The 22709-nt window shown below is 47.6% G+C and overlaps 1 protein-coding gene across 1 annotated transcript in view; it reads right to left on the bottom strand.

Annotated features, from left to right (window-relative positions):
* The window catches only part of NOTCH1 (notch receptor 1), a 79509-nt gene extending 65793 nt beyond the window's left edge, over positions 1-13716 (bottom strand). The window contains 2 exon segments of the mRNA XM_007060998.4: positions 9197-9278; positions 13422-13716. Coding sequence (XP_007061060.2) covers positions 9197-9278; positions 13422-13479 — 140 coding nt within the window. The 5' untranslated portion in view covers positions 13480-13716.
* Positions 13717-22709: the final 8993 nt, after the last annotated feature.

Raw genomic sequence — 22709 nt, 5'->3', positions numbered from 1 at the left:
CCAAGAATAGCCAGGCTTAATCCATGTGGTTTTTCATGATCACAGAATGGTAGAACTGGAAGGGACCTCAAGAAGTTGTCTAGCCCAGTCTCCTGCACTCATGGCAGAACTAAATATATTCTAGACCATCCCTGACAGGTGTTTGTCTAACTTGCTCTTAAAAATTTCCAGTGATGGAGATTCCACAGCCTCCCAAGGCAATTTATGATATGAATCTATTCAGTACCAATGAACAAACCCCACTCTAATCAGACTCTCATCTCAGCTATGAATGGGAGAGATACCCATTGACTTAAGTGGGCTTTGGAGCAAGCCTTTATTTTGCGCATTGTCTTCCATACTATAGGCCAGGTTCTCATCTCAATTCCACCACTGTAAATCTGGAATAACTCCAGACTTCTTTGGCATTACACCAGAATTACAACAGTTTTGCCAAAAGGAGAATCTGATCCTCGGATAAGACAGCCTGATTTCAAGTTCTGATCCTAAGAGCCACGGAGTACAGATGTCTGTAAGATGGCAGAGAAGCATAAATGGAGAAAATAAACTCCACAACAACACATTTCCCTGTTTGGCCCCAATCCCCAGCTGGTGTAAACTGAAATAATTCAGCTGAAGTCACTGGAGCAACGCTGATTAACAATAGCTGACAATCTAGCCTATTGTCTCTGTATCGTTCCTTGGAAATTAAATAAACAGTCACAAACCTCGTGTGTGAGAACATGGGAGCAGAATTCTTTGCAACATGATGGTTCTATGGGAAACCAAACTCCTGGACCTGCAGAGAAGGCGCTAATATTAAACTGACCTTCCTCAGGGAGATCTTTAATGTTATGCACCACATCGGGCCTTCCTTAGTGAACTTACAGTAAATGCACATTTTTATTGGTCTATTCCAGTGGTTCTCAACCTATTTGCCATTGTGGGCTGCATATGCGGCCCAGAACGTGTTATGTGGGCCGCATCCAATGCTACCTGTATGGCCCTGAGGATGTCACATGGGCTGCAGCTCTGTGCTAATTGGGCCGCAGGTTGAGAACCACTGGTATTCCCGGTGTGCAAAAAATCTAACATATTCAAACAAGTGCAAAGCTTAATAAGCGAGCATCAAACTAGAATCGCTACACTTCTGTCACTTGGGTTATTGTAAGCTGTTTGGAGCCATCTCTTTGCTCTGTGTTTGTACAGTGCCTAGCACAATGGGGTCCTCGCCTGTTACTCAGACTCCTAGACACTGCCGCAACACTTATAAATAAATAGTAATAATACCATCCTTCTAACAGCACTGCCAGAGTATCACGCAGGATCAGGCTCTTACCCAATAGACACGGTGCCCTGAATATCACTGCTAAAGGGATGTTTAGTGACTGTGTTTCAAAAGTTGTCAGTAGTGAAGCGGGACAGCCGAGCATCAAATACCATCGACAAGCAGAGCAGTCCAGTTAATGGGACTGCTGAGATTTGTCAAATTCCCCAAGGGTTCGATGGTTTTAAATTAGAATAAAAGCCAATGTGCACCCAATCCGCCTGCCATTCATCCCATTGACTTCAGAGGATTTTGCGGGATGCAGATCAGGGGAGAATTTGGCTCTTAAGGCCAGATTCTGTTCTCAGCTGGCTCCAATGGAATTACTCTGGATGTACAATGGAGCCGTTTCCGGATTTACACCAGTGTAACGGAGCAGTATGTGGCCCTCAGCATTGAAAGTACAATGGACGAGCTTTCAACACCGAGGGCCAAATTCTCCTCAATTACATCAGTGCAACTGCTGCAGTGATATGCGGACAGCCAGCACATGGTATTACAGTTGCCCCGTTTACCGACTCCAAACATGGGTAGGAGCACATGGCCCTGGGGCTGCACAGGGGTGTATTTACCCCGAGAGAAGAGAATTTGTCACCTCCCCCCACACCTAGTTATCCTGCTGACAGTTCTGGCTGTCCATTTCACCGTGTCGCGCAGTCACTCTCCCGTCTACCTTATGGCTCACAAAGCTTTGTGCCTGTAAATAAGGAATACACTACAGGGCTTGCTCCTGAAAAGGCTGACATATGCAGCCCATATTCAAGCAAAGTCCTCCCGAGGCTAAGAACTGCAGCAGTTGGCATTTGCGTGGCCATGCTTTGACACCCTTGCCCACACAGCCCATTGGAATGAGCGGCTCAGCTTTTCCTTTTTTGCCCTGAAAACGCAAAAGTTTACATCCCATGACCTTCCATTTGAGCCCTTGAAAGCTTCCTGCTGTTGGACAGCCCATTACACTCCAGGAATGCCATTCCATTGACTTCCTGCGTTCGGCTTCAGCTCTGCACACCTGCTCCGGGGACGCAGGACGCCGACTGCCAAAGCTCTGTGTTAGTTTAGCTACAGCCAAGTAAACCATTTACCTCCTGGCGGTTATGGCACTGCAGCACTGCACTGAACCGTGCAGAGGTCTCCAAATACCCACACTTCCAGAGAAACGAAACTGCCCCGTGTTTCGATGTGGCAACAGGAGCAGAATTACATGGAGGAATCACAGAGCCTGTGGTTCAACTCCAGTGGCCAGGAGCAGACATGAACAGATCCTAAAAGTCTCAGCATAATTCTTCCGACACCAAACACAACTCAAGTTGTTACTGCTCAACAGGCCAGAAAGTAGAGCGAGCGCCATTAAAAACTGGGCAGGTACCACCCGCAGGCGTTTACCACAGGGTGTGGGGTGGGGAAGTACACCCCCTTCTAGGCACAGAGGGATAAACAGCCATCTCCTAATGGTGCCCAGTGTGATGAAGAGCAAGAGGTGCCATTTGAAAGGAAGGCTCCATTAGTCTGGAATTTGCACTGGACTCTTGTTTTCCACTATGCACTTAGATCGCTTCAGTGCCTAGGCCTGACACAAACAGGCTTTGTTTGGTGGATGTGGGAGTGGCACAAAGGTGCCCTTTGCAGTTCCCCGATCTGGTGTGCCAGGCTGGTCCCTTGGTGCCAGTTACAGGCCGAAACCCCCTCCTTCTGGGTCAGAGGCCTCGTTCAGTGTCCAATCCCAAGAGATGCTGAGCATCCACAAATCCCACCAAGGTGAGTGGGAACTGCTCATCACCTGTCTGGATATGGCCCTCAGACAGGTGGATGGATTCCTATCTAGCATCTAAGCCAACCACCCTTCCCATCAAAAGTCTACTTTGCTTTGGGAAGATGTTGATGTAGGATCCTGCAAGTAAATGCAGGCTCCTCTACCCCCACAGACTTGATTTATGGCCCTGAAAAACTGTACCCATACCCTGGAGATGGCTTAGCCATGGGAACTCACCATAATGACCACACGTACACCGGCCTACAGTAATTGCACCCTGAGGCTACTAGTTGGTTAAATATGTTTATGCTCTATAAATTTCACATTCCACTCACATACATACACATTACCAGTCAGCACGTCTATGAACATGAGCAAAGTGAGGGTCAGGGCACCTCCAGGTCTGGAAAGAGAAAGTTAATTTACAAAGGATGTTAGTTTAAAACTTGCTAATTGCTTGCTGATGTATGTTATTCAGTCCTTTAACTGCCAAATTGTTGGTTTCTAATGTCCTACAAATAGAGGGGCAAAGAAGGTGGGGGAAAAGTGGAACCATCTAATGCAATATACAATAAACTATAACAGCCTTTGGGCCAGATCCTCAGCTGGCGGAAATCAGCAGAGCTCCATTGAAGTTAACGTAGTTATGACAATTCACACCAGCTACAATTCTAGCCCTTTGAGGTCAGATAGTTCTGACAGGGCAAGTTCAAGCAATGAAGGGAAAAAAAAAAAAAAAACCACATAACATACGGCCAGATCCTACAAGCTGTGTAGCTACACCTGCCATCATGAGTACAGGGTGTTCAGTAAACAGGATCCCACAAGTTCTAAGGCTCTTCTTTCTTCTAAGTCTTGTTCAGAGTCTCTCATGGCATTTAAGGAAAACAGAGTGATCAGTCGCTGCATTAATGATTATGCTCCTTCTGTTCCCAAGCCCTTGGCCAAGGGATTGGAATAACTCAATGTGTTTTTGTGGAGGCGGAATCTCAATCAGCTGAAGGTGGTAACGAGGGATTTCACCAAGGCCAGACTCTCAGTTCATCAGCGTAACTCCGCTGATTTCAATGAGGAAACACTTTGCACAGGCACCAGGCAAAAGGCACTGGAGAATGAGCCCCCCAAACCCCTGTTCTGAAAAACTTCCTATTAATGATGTTTAGCAGGGAGGCGGCAGGGCACTGCAACCAGATTCTTGCACTGAGCATGTGACAAAAGCTATATGTAAATTTCAGCCATGAAATCACTCTTCCAATCCCTCTGCTGACTCTTTGAGAATAGAAGCCACATTGGAATGGGTGGGGGAAAAGTAATATATTAAAAAATCCCTATAAACCAGCATGAAATAACATAAGGGGCCAGATCCTCGGCTGGTGTGAATGGATGAAGCTCTGCTGACCCCAGGGGCACTGCTGATTTATGCCAGCTGAGGATCTGGACCAAGATTCTCCTCCACTGGAAGCTGCAACAGGGGATGCTGGTACTTTTGTATTTTTAATCTCCCCTCTTCCACCAAGTCTCCAGGCTCCAACCATGTTCCTTCCGAAAACATGAGATCAGACTTGAAATGACCACCCAGGAGTCTCAACGTGGCTGAATCACCATGAGACTGTTCCTTTAAGAGTTTCCTCTGGTTGATTGTTTCACACTCCACCCTCTTCCTGTCCAGCATGGAGGCGACGTTTTTTCTTTGTTATTATTTCATGGAAATAACGTTGGGCTAAAGCACATGAGAAATATCAAACCAGAAGGAAACATCCGTCCTTTAAAATGAGATAACAATGACCGAGCAGTTGAATAACTCAGAGGCCACAAAGGACTGCAGAATGAAGACTGTCGCTGGAGCTTTCTGGTTGTCGCCACAAAATTATTTTAATCTAAAATAATAATCTCTTGCTTTTTAAAATCGAGGTTTAAACAAATATTCCCCAACTCCTACGGGTCAGATCCATTGGCCACTGCAGTTTTTTCATTGACCTCCACGGCCTTTGGATCAGGTCCTATATCCAGAAGTTGAGCCATAAGGCTGCAGAGATTCATAAACAAAGGAAGTACTTTAGCAAACTGACCTTTTCCTCACTGCAAACCTAGTGGTTAGATTTAACCTGTTCCTTCGCCTTAACAGCTGCTTTGCTACACAGGGCCAGATTCTCAGCACGTTGGCGTAACCCACTGCTTTCAGTGATGAAACACAGGTGGGACTGAGTTCGTAATTCAGCCCCCTCCCAAACCATCCGCTTTTAACTAGTGGAATGGGGGCTCGCTGGGAATAAAATTCATGTCACAACAATCTTAGATCAGTCCTATTCATTTGCGATGGTACCAGTCCAAAATATAACTGTACCAATGTTTAATTAGGACCTATCACCGCAAGTCAAAGTGATCCTCAGAAAAATCTTTTCATCTGATCTGGGAACATGCTTGATTCAAATGAAAGCCTATTCCTTAAAGCCACAGTTAACACACACCACAAAACCACACTTGTCAGTGCTGTTGCAGTCAGTGGCTAGCATCACCGTCTGCTGGTACAAGCTTTTGCAAACCAGGCTTTTTAATGTTATAGATCGAGGGCAAGAGTTTGGTGTTGGGTTACTTTTACCTTGAGTTAAGTTCCTCACAAGATCCCGTTAGATGAAATATCACAATCATTTTTCTAGCCGTTTGCAAGATCATATTGTTCCTGCATTGGAACTTGAAAGAGACAAGGTGGGTGAGGTATTATCTGTTATTGGACCAACTTCTGCTGGTGAGAGAGACAAGCTTTCGAGCTCACACAGAGTTTTTCTTCAGGTCTGGGAAACAAACTCCGAAACCCACAGAAGAGATCTGTATAAGCTTGAAAGCTTGTCTCTCTCGCCAACAGAAGTTGGTCCAATAAAAGATATTACCTCCCCCACTTTGACTCTTTAATGTCCCGGGACCAACACAGCTACAACTACACTGCATATAGGAACTCTAAAGGCAATTTAATTAGGCCACTTCTGCTGCAAAACCTCTAGCTGTTCAAATGCCCAGGCCTCTTCATTCAATTAAAGCTCTATGTACACAGACGGACTGGCAAGGAGACATTCAGATAAAGGACCAGGAGTTTTAGGAAATGTAGCTGTAAAATAATAAAAGTAAGTGAAAGCTCATCATTTCACCCCAGTGATTTGCTTTCCATAAAAGGGCTTATACATTGATAACTCTGAAACCAAAGTCACCTTCAAGTAACTCAGTTATCTCTCTGCTGTAATGAGTATCCACAACAAATGCAGAGATACTTCTCCACTGGAGTAGCTTCTCCCTCCTCCACTATTTATTTCACTCCACTTTCTAATTGGATTTGTGGGGGAAGCACAAAGGGGCTTTATGGCCAAACTGTGTTAAGTGCCAGGCCAAACTGAGATGTGGCCTCAAGCCAAAATGGTATGTTTCATTCAGGCGCCAATGGGAGGTGCTAACTTTTTCCACTTCTGCTATCTGTGCTCTTAACTTTGCTTTGTTTAAGGGGCTTGGAAGCAAAACTCCTAGTAAAGAGATACTTAGAGAAGTCTGAAAAATAAGATCTTGCTAACCCCATCAGCTACCTTGGAAGTTACATCTCATCCAACGTCACAGTCCCTACTAAATTTGCCTTCCCGAAATCATCATCCATTAAAAGTTCAACCTACACAGACAGCATTCAATATTAATGGCTACCGAAACCTTAGTTTTCTGCAAAAAACAGCTCACACATTCGCAAGCAGCTCTGTATTCATGGTTAAGAAGATAAGTCACTTGCGGCTGCCAGCAAAGAAATTCTTCAAAGATATCAAAATCTCTCTTTTTCTCTTAAAAAAGACAGATACTTTGGAGGCTTTTCCTCCTTTTAATAGAGCTTGCACACATCAGATCTAATTAGATTCCACTGCCATCTGCACATGCAATGTAAATCGGGGGAGTTGCAGGGAGTTGGAATTTAAGAGAAAGAAAGACAGACAGACAGACAGACCGACCGACCGACCACAAGGAAAAGGAGGGGTGTAGGGTTGGGGTGGGGGATGGAAAGAGTTATGCATTCGGGGAAGCCATACATGATTAGTCACACAGCATTAATCTGCCTCCCTCAACAATAGCTGCCGAATTTCGACCGAATCCCAGCTGTCGCTCTTTGAATGAAAGAAAACAAGATTTAGAGCGTCAAGCGTTGGTAAGGGCTTCTGCAAAAAAAAAAAAAAAAAAGTGGCGTGCATTCATTAGCAGCTCACAAAGGGACCCAACTTTTGTCCATTAAATTGTTCATGTGCCTGATTAATTTGCTGATTTTTTTTTCCAAGGGGGGGGGGTGGTTTGGATGGAAGGGATGGGGGCAGGAGATGACAAACTGGGCAGAATAACCCAACTGAAGCAAACACGCAAACCTGATCTTCCCCCTCCCCACCGAACGTTGTTGAGGAAGATTTCCATGCCAACTGTTGAATGGCAATGCCTTCAGGTCCCTCTGCAGAGGGGAGCTCTGAACTGGAAGTCTGGAACGGACAAGACTGTCTTCTTGGCTAGCCCTGACCTCGCACACGCTTAACAGGTGGATGGGGGAGGCTGGCTGGAAAACAAACCCATCCAGATTTTGTTTATGTAACAGCGGAAAAAAAAAATAAAAGACTGGAATCTTATTCATTTCTCTTTGGTTATTATTCCTTGGAAGGTTGGAGTGAATCACTCATCGCAGTGGTGGGTCAGTTAGTGAGTCCTTCAGGGAATCCCAACATTTTACACATCAGTTGGCTCCATGATCCAGGATTGGAGAAGGCCGGTCAGAGAACCGTCACATAAAACTATCTTGCAGGCAAAAGGTGCCTCCCTCTTACCGAGTGAACCACGCATTCTTATGAGCCTAATCATGCAACACAGCATGGGCCATATCCTTGGCTGGTGAACATCGACTCCACTGACTTCAATGGAGTTATGCTGATGTGCCATAGCTGAGAGCCTGGCCACAACCACCTTCAACCCCCATTGACTCTAATGGGAGATGGTGGCCCTTGTCACATCCACTGAAATCAATGGATACCTAAATGTCTGTTTATTTCAGTGGCAGCAGAATCAGAGTCACGATGTTAGGAAGATCACGCTCTATTGTAAATTGACATTACAGTATCCACAATTCAAGAATCATGTTGATAAATTGGAGGCAGTTCAGAGAAGAAGCAGGAGAAGGATTAAAGAATTGGAAAACATGCCTTATAGCAACAGACTCAAGGAACTCAACCTCTAACAAAGAGAAGGTTAAGGGATGACTTGATTACAGTCTGTAAGTACCTATATGGGGAACAAATATTTATTAATAATGAGCTCTTCAATCTAGCAGAGAAAGGTATAACACAATCCAATGGCTGGAAGTTGAAGCTAGAAAAATTCAGATTTAGAAATAAGATGTAAATTTTTAGCTGTGAAGATAATTAACCACTGGAATAATTTGTCAAGGGTCTCCATCACTGGCAATTTTTAGATCAAGATTGGATGTTTTTCTAAAAGATCTGCTCTAGGACTTATTTTTGAGAAGATCCATGGGTTTGCTGTATAGGTTGTCGGATTAGGTGATCAGAGTGGTCCCTTCTGGCCTTGGAATCTATGAATCTATGTCATTGGGTTGTCACTGAGCGTGATCTCTGGCCAAAAGGTAGGATAAATAATAGGATACTCTTAAAATGCTTGCTGAATTTTTTGCAGTGGACATTAATGCTTTTTACAGGCCCAGCAGCTGGTCTCCAAAGCACAAGATTCTGGGGCCAGAAGCGGGAGCTTGTCCTGGAATGAATTTAAAAAAACTGAATAAGGCTATCAAGAATCTCCCTTAGAAGTTACTTATTGGTCCAGATGGTACTAAATCCTGCTCCACTGCCTTCAACAGGGTGACACATTTGGCCCTGTCTTGTATTTTCCCCCAACCAGGACACCACGCTTCATCACACTTCCACTGAGGCCAAAGGCCTGACTTGCACTGACTCCTATGCAAGTAGGACTGGGACCTAATATGGCTGCAAATTACTCTTGCACCTCAAATAAAGAAAATGCTTTTCCTCTTTTAGAATTCAGTCCTTCAAAGCAAAGTCAACTTGATGGCAATGTGTTCATCTCGATAAAGGAAACTCATTGGCTCAGTTCTCTTTTATACTTACAGGCATACCCCAGTCCCATTGGAGTAAGTTTCACACTTTCCCCCATTCAAGCAGGATTCGGCAGGCTGTGTACATCGTAAACCTGCAAACAGAAGATGAGAATTAACCAGGAGTTAGGCCATGTCTACAAAATTACATCGACTGTTGGCATACAGACACCTCAATAATTACATTGTGCGTGTTGATGCTTTGTTCCTTGTGTCAGCAGTGTGCGTCCTCAGCAGGAGTGCTTGTCTCAAGTGAACTGTCAGTGTGGGGCATTGTGGGACAGCTTCTGAAGGCCAGTAACAGTCGACGTAAGCAATGTAATGTCTACACTGATGCTGTGTCCACCCAACTACATCAACCCTGACGCTATGCCACTCGTGGAAGTGGAGTTATTAAATCGGCGTGGCAAGGCAGTTCTGTCAGCAGGAGTGAAATGTTAGCATAGACACTTCCATAGTTAGGTCTAAGTAAGTTGCCTTGCGTTGACCTAACTCTGTAGTGTAAACCAGGCCTTCGACACATCTATTAGCCTAATCCCCAGAGAGAACAAACTGAGTCTTTTGCTGATTGAAGGCCTTCTCTTACTCAAGTCTATGAGAGGTGGTCTTATACTTCACTTGTAGGTGAGTGGCAGGTCCATGGTAAGAAGAGCCTGCATATTAGTCTATAACAGCAGGCTCACAGAGACGCTAGCTCTGCTAAACCTCTGGAGGCGATGGGCTCTCAGTAGAAGATGTCTTCAAATGATGAAACACATAAAAATGCATAGCTAATTGCAACGGGTGGAGCTGTGACCAGTTTCTAGGCAGCACGTGATTTCAAAGGGGGCTGGCATAACTTTGCCCAGTGTCTTGTCTTTCATGCAGGGAAAAGCTGGCCTGAAAAGATAATTTTTGCAAACTTGATGGATTTTGGACTCAATCATGCATTCTTTATTCAGTTAAACTCTGAAGAAACTCAATGGGAGCACTGCCTAAGTATGGAGTTGGTCAGGGCCTTAGGATTCGGGTGACATGGGCTATTCTAAAAACCTAACCAAGGAGACAAACCGGTAATCATTACTCATGGGAGTAATCTTTATTTAAGTGAGCAGTCCATTGAAGGCTACTAGGGTAAGGATTTCAGGATCTGGTCCTTTGGGCCAAATTCTGTTCTCAGTTCCCCTGGAATTACTCCTGATTTTACATCTCAATCTGGCCTATTGATTGTAAATTTTTCAGGGCAGAGACCCTTGGCCAAAATTGACTCTCACATTGGGCTTAAACCAGAGTAACTTCAGATCAATCAATGGAGTTACTTCAGATTTAAGAGTAACAGCCGCGTTAGTCTGTATTCACAAAAAGAAAAGGAGTACTTGTGGCACCTTAGAGACTAACCAATTTATTTGAGCATAAGCTTCCGATGAAGTGAGCTGTAGCTCACGAAAGCTTATGCTCAAATAAATTGGTTAGTCTCTAAGGTGCGACAAGTACTCCTTTTCTTTTTACTTCAGATTTACACCAGGGTCTCTTCAAGCAGAATGCATCCCTGGGTGTTTGGTGTGTCTGCAAAGCCCCAAGCATCTCTACAGCACTGCATAAAAATAATTCAGTAATAATAATTGCAGATAGGACTCTTAACCAATAAAAACCAGCAGAGGAGCCACTGCAGTGGCATGGGACATTAGTGGAATGAAGGCTGCCCATGACACAAGTTGTTTCCAATATGCAAATGGCAGTGTACAATGGAATGCCACCAAACATATGGTGACGTGCTAGCAATTCTCTAGAACAGCTTACAGGGGAAAGGGGGCTGCCACCGAGCTTTTAAAGAAAAGCAGTCACAGAGCACCCTGGGCTGCTTTCACAAGGCAAAGTTATCTGCAAACTTTAAGTTCAGATTTCAGGGCAGGCTCCCATCCTTGTTCTCAGCCACCTAGCTGGGTTTCTTTCCCCCCCCTCCACACCGCCCCCCCATACTGCTACTCTCCTGACTACAGAAAACGCTCCTGAAACTATTGCTGAATTGTCTGGCTGTTCAGATATTCATGATAAAAAAAAAAAAGGACAAAAAGTGGCTACAGACTGTCCTACAGAGGGAGAACAGAGAGTTGTAAAGCCACAGACACACACTCCCCTCCTTGCTCGTGGGAAAATGCAACAGCTGCAGAGCAGAGCCTTCCCTGATTCCTAACAAAGGGGGAAATCAGAGCTACCCATTGTAAAACGTTAAAGACACCTCTTGTTACATTATTTACTGTAGGGCAGCTCTCAATCCTGTATCCCCCTTGATACTCAATACCTGCTGCCTGGAAGATCTGATTGAGTCAACTAACAGCCCCCCTACCTCCTACCATGCCAACACACTGCGGCCTGCTTTCTCTGGGGAGGAGGGAATTAAGCCAGCCTGGGTCTCTCCTCAGTTATGCAAAGTGAAGTGAAACCAGACAGCGCAAACGTTACCTAAACGGGGCTTTTTTCCCGGAAGGCTGTGATGACACCCTTACTATGAGTAAGACTTCTGACTTTGTATCATAACTCTGAAGTACGCCGGGGAACCCTACACTCCTTAAGGCACAGAGCATTGCTCAGTCCTACGCTCCCTGGTCCAAAAGCTCCAGGAGAGAAACCTCAGTCTCTCTCCTGTTTAAAAATCGTTGCTTTCAGGACAGATGCAGCTAGGCATCCCTTTTTACACACACGAGAGGTGGCTATACAGGCTGGCTGAGCATGGACCCCTTTTTCTCTCTTATACACCAACACGGCGTCTCCTGGTCAGCTCCCTTGCTTGCATCAGTCGCACTGGTTTCAGTGGGAGTCAGGGTGGCAGAATCCAACCCCCTATGTCACAGCTCGCATCTGTTTGAGCCAAAAACACTAAGGGCCAGCTTCTGCTGCCTCTTCCCGGAGTAGCACTTACTCCGCGTTAGCAGGCCCCAGGCAGTAAGGGAGACTACTCGGGTGAGTAGGTGCCACTCCTGCATTTATACTCTTGCAGAGCGCTTTTCAAAAGCGCTTCACAAATCTTTATTTTTTTCCCAGTGTTGTGAGGAGAAAGGCAGGATCGAAGCGCTACATTTGCAAGCGGAGGTTATTTCTGCATGTTCAGGAGAATTTTTTTTTTTTTCTGAAAGCATCTTCCTACTCATTTCTCTCCCCTTGGCGAAGCTTATGCATCTTTCAGTTTAGGCCTTTTAGACTAAAAAAGAATCGCTGCACGAGTTTCCATTTGATGGTTTCCCCACAGGTTACTGCCCTGTGCCGAAACAAAACGGCCTCTGACATCCGCCCCAAAACTTGCGAGGAAAGGGGCTGAGAGAACAAGAAATCTGACGTCGATTCGAGAAACAGGAAACAACGAATGAACCAGGCTTTCAAAAAAATAAAAGCCAGTCTCCGGCCTGAGCTTGAAAAGAGCACAAGGGAAAGACCTTCTCTCTGAGCTTTGCAACATGAAATATTCCACTGCTGAGAAAAAAGAATTCATACCAAAAAGCCCCCCCACACCACACCCCATTGCTATCCTGAGATCGGTTAGCAAAGCTAGCCCCCCCCCCCCCCCCACGGGCTTGGGTTGGGTTGGGTTTGGGTCTTCTCCGCCTTGGATTTGGTTGAGGGCTGAAGGTCTGCCACCTTGTGAGGCAGGATCAGCTCTCCCCACGGACTGGTTTAAAAGCGAGGGGGTTAAACACACTGGATTCCCCGCCCTGAAGCTATGCCAGCCACACACCCTCTCAGGTGGGTTGTGATCTTTTAAAATCAGAGGGGAGTGGAGAGGAGAGATTCCCTCTTGGAGGGCAGTTGGTAGCAGACGGCAAAGGAACACACACACACCCCCAGAGCGATTTCACTCCGGATTGCTCGTTTCCCTGATAAGAGCAGAACTTTTCAAGCCACAGTCTCTTCCCCTTCAGCCTGCTCTGGGCTGAGCCGCTGCCCGTCAGCCCTTCTTTCACTTTGCAAAGGGTTTCACCTGCCTTAGCGTGAGCCCCGGCCTCTCCCCCGCTAGGACCCCCCCAGCAAGGAGCTCTCTCCTCTTCTCCAGTCAGCGGGGGAAGAAGGGAAAGACACGGGCGAGAAAGTTTCCACTTCGCCTGCGAGGGGAGGCAGGACTGTGCTGGGACACGCCGGAGCCCAGCTCCAGCTCCCGGCCGGGGCGCCACTTAACTTCTGCTCCGGAGCATCAACTCTCTGGCGGCCACAGACGCCCCCCCCGTCCCAGCCTCTCCCTTTCCCCCAGGCCCAGCCCTGGCCCCTACCTCGGCTCAGCGCGGGCAGCAGCGACAGCAGGAGGCTCTGCACCAGAAGCTGCTGCATTCCTTCTCTTCGAGCTCCACACGGGCGTCTCTCTTTGCGCTGGTCCTGGCCCCCCCTTTTCAGAGCCACATCGATCCCGGGGCGCCCCCAGCCAGCCGGCGGGCATGCAGGATCCTCCCCTCCCCCCCAAAAAAGCACCCCCAAACTCAGGCGGGAAAAGGAATCCGCTCCCAGGGAGAAATGCCCGGTGCCCCCGAGAGACGCAGAGAGCCGCGGCGCCCCGTGCAACCTCCGGCTGCAAATCCCCCAGCGAGGAGAAGGAGGCGGCTCCGCGCCGCGCTCTCCGCCCTTTTCTTCCTCCCCCCCCGCCCCTGATCCTTCCGCCCAGGTGCCCCGGGCTCAACCCAGCCAGCCGAAGCGCCCTGCCAAGGGGCAACGGGGAGCCGGCCCCTGCGCTGCAGAGGAGCAGGTGGGGGCGGGATCGATTTGGGGAGCTGCTCCCTGTAAGCCCCTGCGCTCAGGGGGAGGCTGGGCAGGGGAAACTCCTTGGCGTCGGGAAGTTTCCCAGGCTGCTGGAAGTTTTGTGTGTGTGTGCGCGCACGCGGAGGGATCCCTGCGCTGCTCACCCCCAAGCGGGGTTGGGGTCCCCCCCCCCCGCCACCCGTGGGATGCCCTGCCCGCGTCCCAGCCCAGGGCATTCTGCCCCCGGGCTCCAGGAGGGGGCTGGGGCTGGTGGAAGGGTAGGAAACTCTGGGGAAGTGTGTTTGCCCCTGGGCAGCAAGAGGGGGACTTGAGGCTGCATGCTGCTGGGGAGACGGGGGGGGGGGGGCAAGAGCTGGGTGCTGCTAGAGCAGAAGTTGTGTCCACTATTCGGGGGGTGGGAGAGAGTAACCCACCCACCCCCGCACACACACACACACACGAGGTCTGTGGGGAAAGTCATTGATAGCCAGGCTGCAAAACCTGGGGACTGGTGGGGAGAGAGGGGGGCAGTATTCAAATACGGGCACAACAGATGAACCCACAAAAATGTGCACTCAACCCCTGCACCTCCCAGAGCCTGTGTTGTGCATGCACAAGTGTGTATCTGGATCGGGTAACCCTGTGGCTAGCCACCTATCAAGGCAGGTAACTGCGGGGTTTTGTGAGAGCAGACAGGTTTGCCTGCCTTTCTGACAGGCCAGTCCGGGAGAGGAGGTCTGTTCAATTGTCCAGGTGCAGATGGAGAGGATGCATTTTCACCAGGGCAGTGGATGCAACCTGCATTTTTGCAGGTGCAGTGTGAGCAGCTCCAAGTTTGGCAAGTGAACAGGTGAATAAACAGGTCTGTGAGGTCACCTTTTGTATCTGCCTTGAAAAACCTGCCCCCCCCCCCCCCCGAATCCCACAGTCCCAGACACCTCTGGGTCTCCAATGTGTTGACTGTGTGATTGACTTTTGCTCTTGGAATGTGCTTGGTTACACAAAGTGAGGTGACTTATCAAAACCATCCCTATAAAGATTTATCCACCCCCAAGCCCCTACATATTGGGAATGCATTTTTACCTACTCCTAGCATATATATTCTGCTCCAGTGGAAATAGCTCGAGTGGGGTCTGTTTGTTTATTTCTTTTGTGCTATAAACTTCTGAACTTTCAGCCAAAGCTCTGGCCAACAATAAAGAAAGAAATTAGCTAACTAAATAAAAGAAGGCCTGGAAGCCAACTCTAGAAGAGGGAGGAAAAAAACCCAAACTTGAGCAAACGCCTAGCCCAGACACCTGCATGGGCAACATTAAACGCTGGCTGCTGCCATGTGCTGTAGCTACCTCTGTATTTTATTCTGGGCACCCTGTTCCTCTAGGTCTCTCCTGTTAGGCCGGCTCCATCCAAGGGCCCAGTCCTGCAAAGCAGAGAGCTGTCTCTGGAGTCAGTAGGATTTCTGTATGTAGCAGGCTCGCAGGATGGATTCCTAAATGTGACTACCGCTAGGAACTTAACAAGGACAACTAATTGTAGTTACTAATACAATCACATGTACAAGGCCCAACCCCTCCTGCCCCACCTTGGTGCTCCAGCATGGCCTGAGCAATTACTATATAATCCCAGCAATTAAAGCTGAACTGAAATCGGCCATCTGTCTAGGTGCCTAAATACAGATTTAGGTGTCAAATTCGAGGCACTCGTGTTTGAAAATCTTGGCCAAAGTCTGCACCTACAGTGAGCTTTTTCCTTCACCTCTCCCGCTACTACACAACCCCTGATACAGCACCAACAATGGCATCAAGTGTGGGAAGGCTCGTGTACTATCTTCTTTTCCACTGTGTCATCTAATCCTGCGCAGATGGTAGCAAAAAATGCCAGTGCCTTGCCGACATGAGAGCACCCTCTTTTGCAACCACCTGGGTAACCACATAATCGGTTAGTGCAACAGTGGGAAATGTGGAGAAAAAGCTGAGTCTGTGCAAGGCCTAAGGGATTTGCCCAAGGTCACACAGCAAGTCAGTGGCAAAGTCAGGAAGAAAGCATAGACTTCCTGGCTCTCATCTCAGTGTTCATCTCACTAGTGTACAGCTGGCCCTGCTAGCAACCTGGCACCTATCTTTTACTGGGATCCACCAGCACAGGCTATGACATCTGCACATGGGTCTGTGCTAAGGCATCCTGTGGGCCCCTATTTGCAAAGCGTTTCTGCCGTGTCCTGGACCGATCATCGTTTCAGGGAGAATCCAAGTGCAAACAGATCAGATGAATTGTCCTGAGCCAGCTATAGCTGTTTTGTCCCTCCTTTGTCTCCAAATGGTTCTGTTCAACCTCTACTGCTTGCTAACGGGGAGTCAGAGTCAGGGAACGTGCCTGTCCAGGTTAGTGTGCGTTTGGTTAAAAGGGGGAGGGAGAGGGAAAGAGAGACCAACTCCACAATGGGTTATGAGAAGAAGTGACACCTCTCACTTGTCCCTTGTCACAGGTATGTCTCTCACTTCATCTCCAAAGGCACCTCCCATCCTACACAGAGCTGGTGTTACCCCACTATTTCCTGCTGTAAATTATTTCCAGAGCGAGTGTGAAACAAATAAAAAAGCGGAGAGGAAAGTCTCCGTTCAGCAGATCAAAGGGAAGAGCCCCTCAGCATCATTTCTCCGTTGCATGCTGTCTTCGTTTTCTTTGTGTCTTTCGTCCTTCAAAACAGGCCTCTGATGTAAGTGCCCCAGCCTGGATTTAGGGCTGTGATTTTCCAAGCGAGTTGGGCGTCCCTTTGAGTTTAATCACCTGTGAAAATCCAAGTCTAGGTACCCAGCTTTAGGCACCCAACTTTGGAGACTGTGGCCTTTGCCTCCGCATGCCGGTTACCCCCACCTCGTGAAATGAGGCTAATATGAAGTAATTTATCCACCTTTTTCAAGTGACTCAAGGTCCATGGGTAGATATTAAAAACAATAACCACGATGTACATTCTGACTCTTATTGGCCCTGATCTGAAACACCCTGAAGCCCAAAGGGGACCTTTCCCTTGACTTCGCTAGGCTTTGGATCAGGCACGTTATGGACCGACAAGAAGCAAGCGGGAATGTGAGCATTTACTTAAGTGCCTTTTATGCTTTACTGCTGTCAGGCCTAGAGTGTTTGATTTAAACACGTAGGGAGGCAATGGTGACATCTGACGATTTCATGGTTTTGTACGTGCCCTGGGGTTGATAAGCCGACAAACTCTAGCTCTAAGCAGTAGCTGTTGGCTGGTAGGCGTGTTTATGTTGCTACCTGAGCAGATAGCTTTAGTGCCTCTCTTTACATCTGTTATTTTCCACGCTTGGACAGGGAAGGAAACTTCCCCCCTGTGTTTTCCTCCCTTTTTCCTGCTCTCCAATTTGAATGGATCACAACAGCAGCTAGGGGAGAGTGAAGAAGATAATGGGGGTAGGGTTATAAATGCTGCCAAAACCCAGAGGAGGGGACATCCTCGCACCTCGTTAATACTTAGCTGCTTTGCCCTCATCTCTTCTTTCCTAGTTTTCTCTTTGAGATTACAAAACATCAGCCCCATTCTGCACTGATTGGCCCTCCCACTGGCTACAGCACTAGGACTCCTCTCTTGTCACTGGGGCTACAGAGCAGCGCGGAACCGGCTTTGTGCATCTGAGTATGAGGTTTCTCCCTGGCAGAGGCAGATCTAGAATACTCCTAGGTATTGAGTTTCCCTCCGTTTTCCCCATCTTGTCCATTGTGTTTGCACATTCATAAGCAGTTAGCAGGAGCCTGCTCTGCTCTACCTGCTTGGAAATACCTATATTCCCTTTGCCCGGGCTTGTTCTCTGAGCTGGGAAAGCACTCCACATGCAGGTTAGCTGTATGTCTCCTCGGGTTGTTCCCTCAAGAAACCTGTTATGAGGGGTCCCACAACCCCAAATATGGCCTTGTGGAAGGATTCCAGACTCAAGGGGCTTGGAGCGGCGAGGCAGAGTGGGACTCAGGACTCCTGGGATCCCTCCCTGACCTTTCTGGGCCAGTCTCTTGAGTCTCTCTGCACTCCAGTTTCTCCAGTGTTGACATAGGGGTAGTGAAACTCTTGTGAAAGGCTTTGAGGTCCTCAGAGGAAAGGTGCTTTATAAAGTTCAGCCACCGTTACTCCTGCTGAGTAATACCTTACTCCACACATATAACCCCATTGGAGGATGTGGTTGCTAGCTGGTTCCTATCTAGCTCATGCTGGTAGTGAAAGCTGTTTCCATCAGCTGTGTCCCCCTCCAGCACTCTTTTAGTGGGTGACCATAGCACAGAAATCACCCCAAGTGGCTTGGTTTGGGTAGTCTCAACAGAATCTCTGTGGGGACTGGAGAATGAACTGCCATTTCACCCCTAGGCCACATGTTGCACTGCAGTACAAGTAATTGTGCCAAGACCAGTGTAGACCAAACAGTCGGAGCAGGTGAAGACACATGCTGAGGTGAAATCTTGACCCCACTGAAATCAGTGGGAGCCTTCCCATTGACTTTAACGGGGTCCGCATTTACAATAACAGCACCTGGATCATTTAGGGTTCTTGTCCTCTACAGATCTCAAGGCACTTTACAAAGGAAATGGGTATCCCTATTTTACAGATGGGGAAACTGAGGCATAAAGCAGGGAAATGACTTGCCCAGGATCATCAAGCAGTGGAGTTGGGAACAGAACCCATGTCTCCTAAACCCTCAGTTAGCGTGCTCTCTGTTGGTTAACACACTGGTAGGCATGGGCACCTTGTCTACTCTTCTGCTCCTATGGCTGGCCCCACCTGTGGAGTTACACGGCTGATAGCGCAAAGATGGGGGAGTTTGAGAAAAATGCCAGTGTCGACACAAGCCTTGGTAATGGGCCTGATGGCTCAGAGTTTAGGGAAACTGGGCGAAGTTTTCCCCACTCTCTCCATAGACAAGGAGAATGAACGCCCAGGAGATGCACAAGAATGGGATGATGCCGCTGTGTTCCCCTTCCCCTCCATGAGCGGTCTGCGAGGTTTGGGCTCTGTGTTTGGAGAGGGGTGGGACCGGGGGCAGTCAGGTACAAGAACAGGCAGCAAATGAGCATAAAACACCCAAGGGGATATTTCTGCTGTGGGGCTCAGCCACTGCTAGGGACATTCAACTTCCGCTGCACATTACAAGCCAAAGCTAAATCAGGGTCAGTCGCACCCGGAACAACAAGGGGCCCAATCCTGCTCCTGTTGAAACCAATGGGAGTTTTGCCACTGACTCCGCTGGGGATAGAACTGAACTCAATCCGGTGCCCACTGAACCCATTGGGAGTGCTTCCACCAACTTCAGGAGGCAACTTAGCAGAAATGCTACAGCTATAATGAAATGTCCCTTTCCCTGCTCAGACACATACAAACCTAGTTTTAATCTGTTAAAATAATTTACCAAAAGGCTGATTATCCTGGCAGAGGGATCTTAGCACAGGGCTGCCTTTCATTTGCTTGTTTCAAAACACTTCCTATGAAGACTGTCCCATTTTTTTTAATAAGAGGCAAATTATAAAAATAAACCTTCTATACTAAACTGAAGAAGTTACAGGAAAATAAGACACCAAGCTGTTTATTTTGAGTAGACTTTCTGGGTTAAAATCATGGGATTTTAGGTAGTTTTCCAAATAACAATCATAAAATGGTTTTAATAGAAATAATGGAAAGTGTTCATATGATGAGTTGTTCAAAAAAATCCGGACACATATAAAATTTTTAGTAAGTTAAAATCAAATGGGTCCGAACCTGGGATTTTGGGGGGGTTGGGTTGTTTGGGTTTTTTTTCTGTTTTTGTTTTGTTACTTCAAGCTAGGAAAATTATGTTCACAAAGCAAAACTTCATACAAATATAATCAGGTAGTGCACATCTGTAAATTATTTTCATGTCTCCAGGGGCTGGAAAAAAACCCTAAGTGAGACCAGCATTCTTCTATATATTTTGCCTTGACAGCTCAGGAAAAAAATTGCCAAACCCCAGAGTTAGAGCACTGGGCTGGCGTGGGAAAGTTGGTTTAGTGAGAAATTTGCCCTAGGCTATTTAAATAAAAACAGGCATTTTTTAATGGCAAATGCCTGTTAAACACAAGCAGCAACTGGTGTGTCTATTTCTTCATGTCACTGCCATCTCTTTATCATCCCATTCGATATTTTGCACTTAGACATTTGGTGCAATAAAAATAGCAATGAAAAGGCAGACAACAAACTGGATTTTACTTCCTTTTCCCAAGTCACGTTTAGCTATGCATTCCGGTGCCCGCCATCGTTTGAAACCACAAACAGTGCAGAGCTTTAGCTATTGTTATGATCTGTTAAATATAATCTGGGGAGATCATCCTGGAAAGTCTACACAAATAAAAATACAGGCAGTTGCTTATATAGGGGCTGCCGATGTGAAACTATCTTCGCCAAAGCTGCTCCATAGTGGGACGAGACTGCAAAGGGGAAATGTGGGGCAAATCTGGGGCAAAGGGGAAATGTGGCTGGACTCGCAAGAATGATCTAAATCCTGATTTATTTTTTTTAAAAAGAGCTGACTGGTGGATTGAGTAGGCACAGTCATAGGATGAATTGCACTGTTCACACTATTTCTCTGCAGCGTCGCTTATTAAAAAGACATTGAAAGCATGTTTCCTTTGATAATTACTCAGCGATGGAGGAGTAGTCCTGCATCCGGGGAAGGAAATCATGGCTAAAGGGGTGAACATCTGGCAAAACTTCATGCACCTAATCTCCCTCTTTCTGCAGACAGTAACAGGGGATGAAGGGAAAGGAAGGGTGGGTGTGTAAGATCATTACATTTTTTATACTCAGGGCTATATTGTGGCTGAGCCACAGCCCATGTTGGGGTGGGGTTGGGACATGTACAAAGGCTCTGCTCCAGCATGAGTCCCCAGAGTCATTCTGGGTAACGCAGCCAGAATTGCCTGAAGGGCTGCACAACCCTGAGAAGAGGCCGGGACATTGGGTGCAGAGTGTGATCACCCCCCCCCCCCCCCAGCTCAGCTGTGATGCCCAGTGCAAAAAGTGGTCAGGGCTACGGCCTTGCTCTTACCCTGGTACACCTCTAGGAGGAATCTGTGCACACTTGTTTGTTATGGTAGGGTTGTTCCTGATTCCTGGGTCGCACATGCTGGTTTGTTATTGTAGGGTTGCTCCCAAATGCTGTTTCTCCATGTGTAAAATGGGGATAATAATAGTTACCTAAGTGATTAGTGGCAGGGGCTAGAAGGGGATTTAAATGGTGTAGAGGGATGAATGTCCACTGCAGGGTCAGTACAGTGTTTGGAGACCCCTGGATGAAAGCTGCTGTTGAGTGCAAAGTACTATTGTTACTAGCAAGTATATGCTGTGTTTAAAATAACCTGCCTTTAGCTCAGGAGAAGGAGGGGAAAGCAGATATTTTCCAGCCATCGCTTCAATAGGTCTCTTACCTTTCTGCGCCACTGGCTAACTCTCGTTTACATCAATAAAAGGGCTGAAACGTTCGCTGTTGCGTAAATAGAGGCAGAGATCCTAAACAACGTTTGTCCTACAGCTCTGTTCATGTGAACTACGCATCGGAGCAGGTTTATCAGTGAGCGTTTCTTCCATGCCTGTAGGGTCAACTCCTTTTCTAAAACCAGCCTCTGCGTGCGGCCCACACACGCACGTCTGCTGTGCAAGAGGCCTGTGCACTGAGGTTGTGCATTGAATTTGGAGATGGGTTTTGCAGTAATTTTGTAGAAAATTACAGCACCCAGCGTTGGGGGTGCACGCCCCATTGTTATATGTTGAACTGTTTGTGGATTCAGTTCTCCAGCAACTTTGTCTTGCTAATGCTCATAGATAAGGCACCAGTCTGGGAGTCAGGAGACCTGGGGTCTATCCTGAGCTCTGCCACTGTCTTACTGTGTGACCTGGTAAAGTCACTTAACCTTCTGGACCTCAGTTTGCCCACATTCATGGTGCTTTTGGAATGGGGGGACCAGTGGTTTGTTTATATTTATGAGTGACACCGTGCTTCAGGGCGTTGACCTGCAGGGTTAGGAAGGAATACCACCCCACATACTAGACTAGCAAATCGGCAAGGCCCGTTATGGTTTTCTCCCCACCTTCTGCTGAAGGCAGCTACCAGATCAGACAGGCCCTTGATCTGTGCCAATATGGCCTTTCCTCTGTCCCTGCGTCAGAGCACTGCCCTCACTTTCCCACAGTTGCTTGCCGCATGCCCCTGTCTGTGCGCAGGCCTGCTGTATCCTCTGGATAGCTGTCTGACTGGTGCTACCTGGTCTTTGCTAAACCCCTGACTCCACCTCCGTCGAGAGCTCAGAGTAATGATCAGAGGGAGCCGGGGAACAGGACATTGCACAGTTTGTATACAGAGTGAAAAGAAGGAGCCGGGGCTGGGAGTCTGGGGAGGCGCTGGCTCCTCCCAGTGCAAGGCCAAGAAAACTTTCCCAGAGACAGCCAAGCCATTAAATCGAGACCTGGCCTTTCCACAAAATGCAACCAACCAACAAACCCTTCTCCAGTTCCTTTGGGTTTTCAGCTGCTGTAAGAGACCCTACACTGACCCCTTCACAAGCTCCAGCCTGGGGGCCGCACTGGGGTGGCTGGGTCCAGGGTGGCAGGCGCTGGGCGTGTAGCCAGTGGCACTGTGGAGATGCTGAGGGATTAGAGTAGCCAGGGCTGTAATTTATACTTGGGGACCCTGTGATCCCTTGGCCAGGCCAGAATCTAGAGGGCACCTGAGCCCTTTGGCATCACATTCGATGCTGTGCTTCTCCTCAAGGCACAGAACATAACAGCACCTCTGTCTTTCACATCTCTCTTCTTT

This window comes from Chelonia mydas, chromosome 16, assembly GCF_015237465.2.
Source record: "Chelonia mydas isolate rCheMyd1 chromosome 16, rCheMyd1.pri.v2, whole genome shotgun sequence".
Lineage (NCBI taxonomy): Eukaryota > Metazoa > Chordata > Testudines > Cheloniidae > Chelonia > Chelonia mydas.
This window is presented reverse-complemented; position numbering and strand designations above follow the sequence as displayed.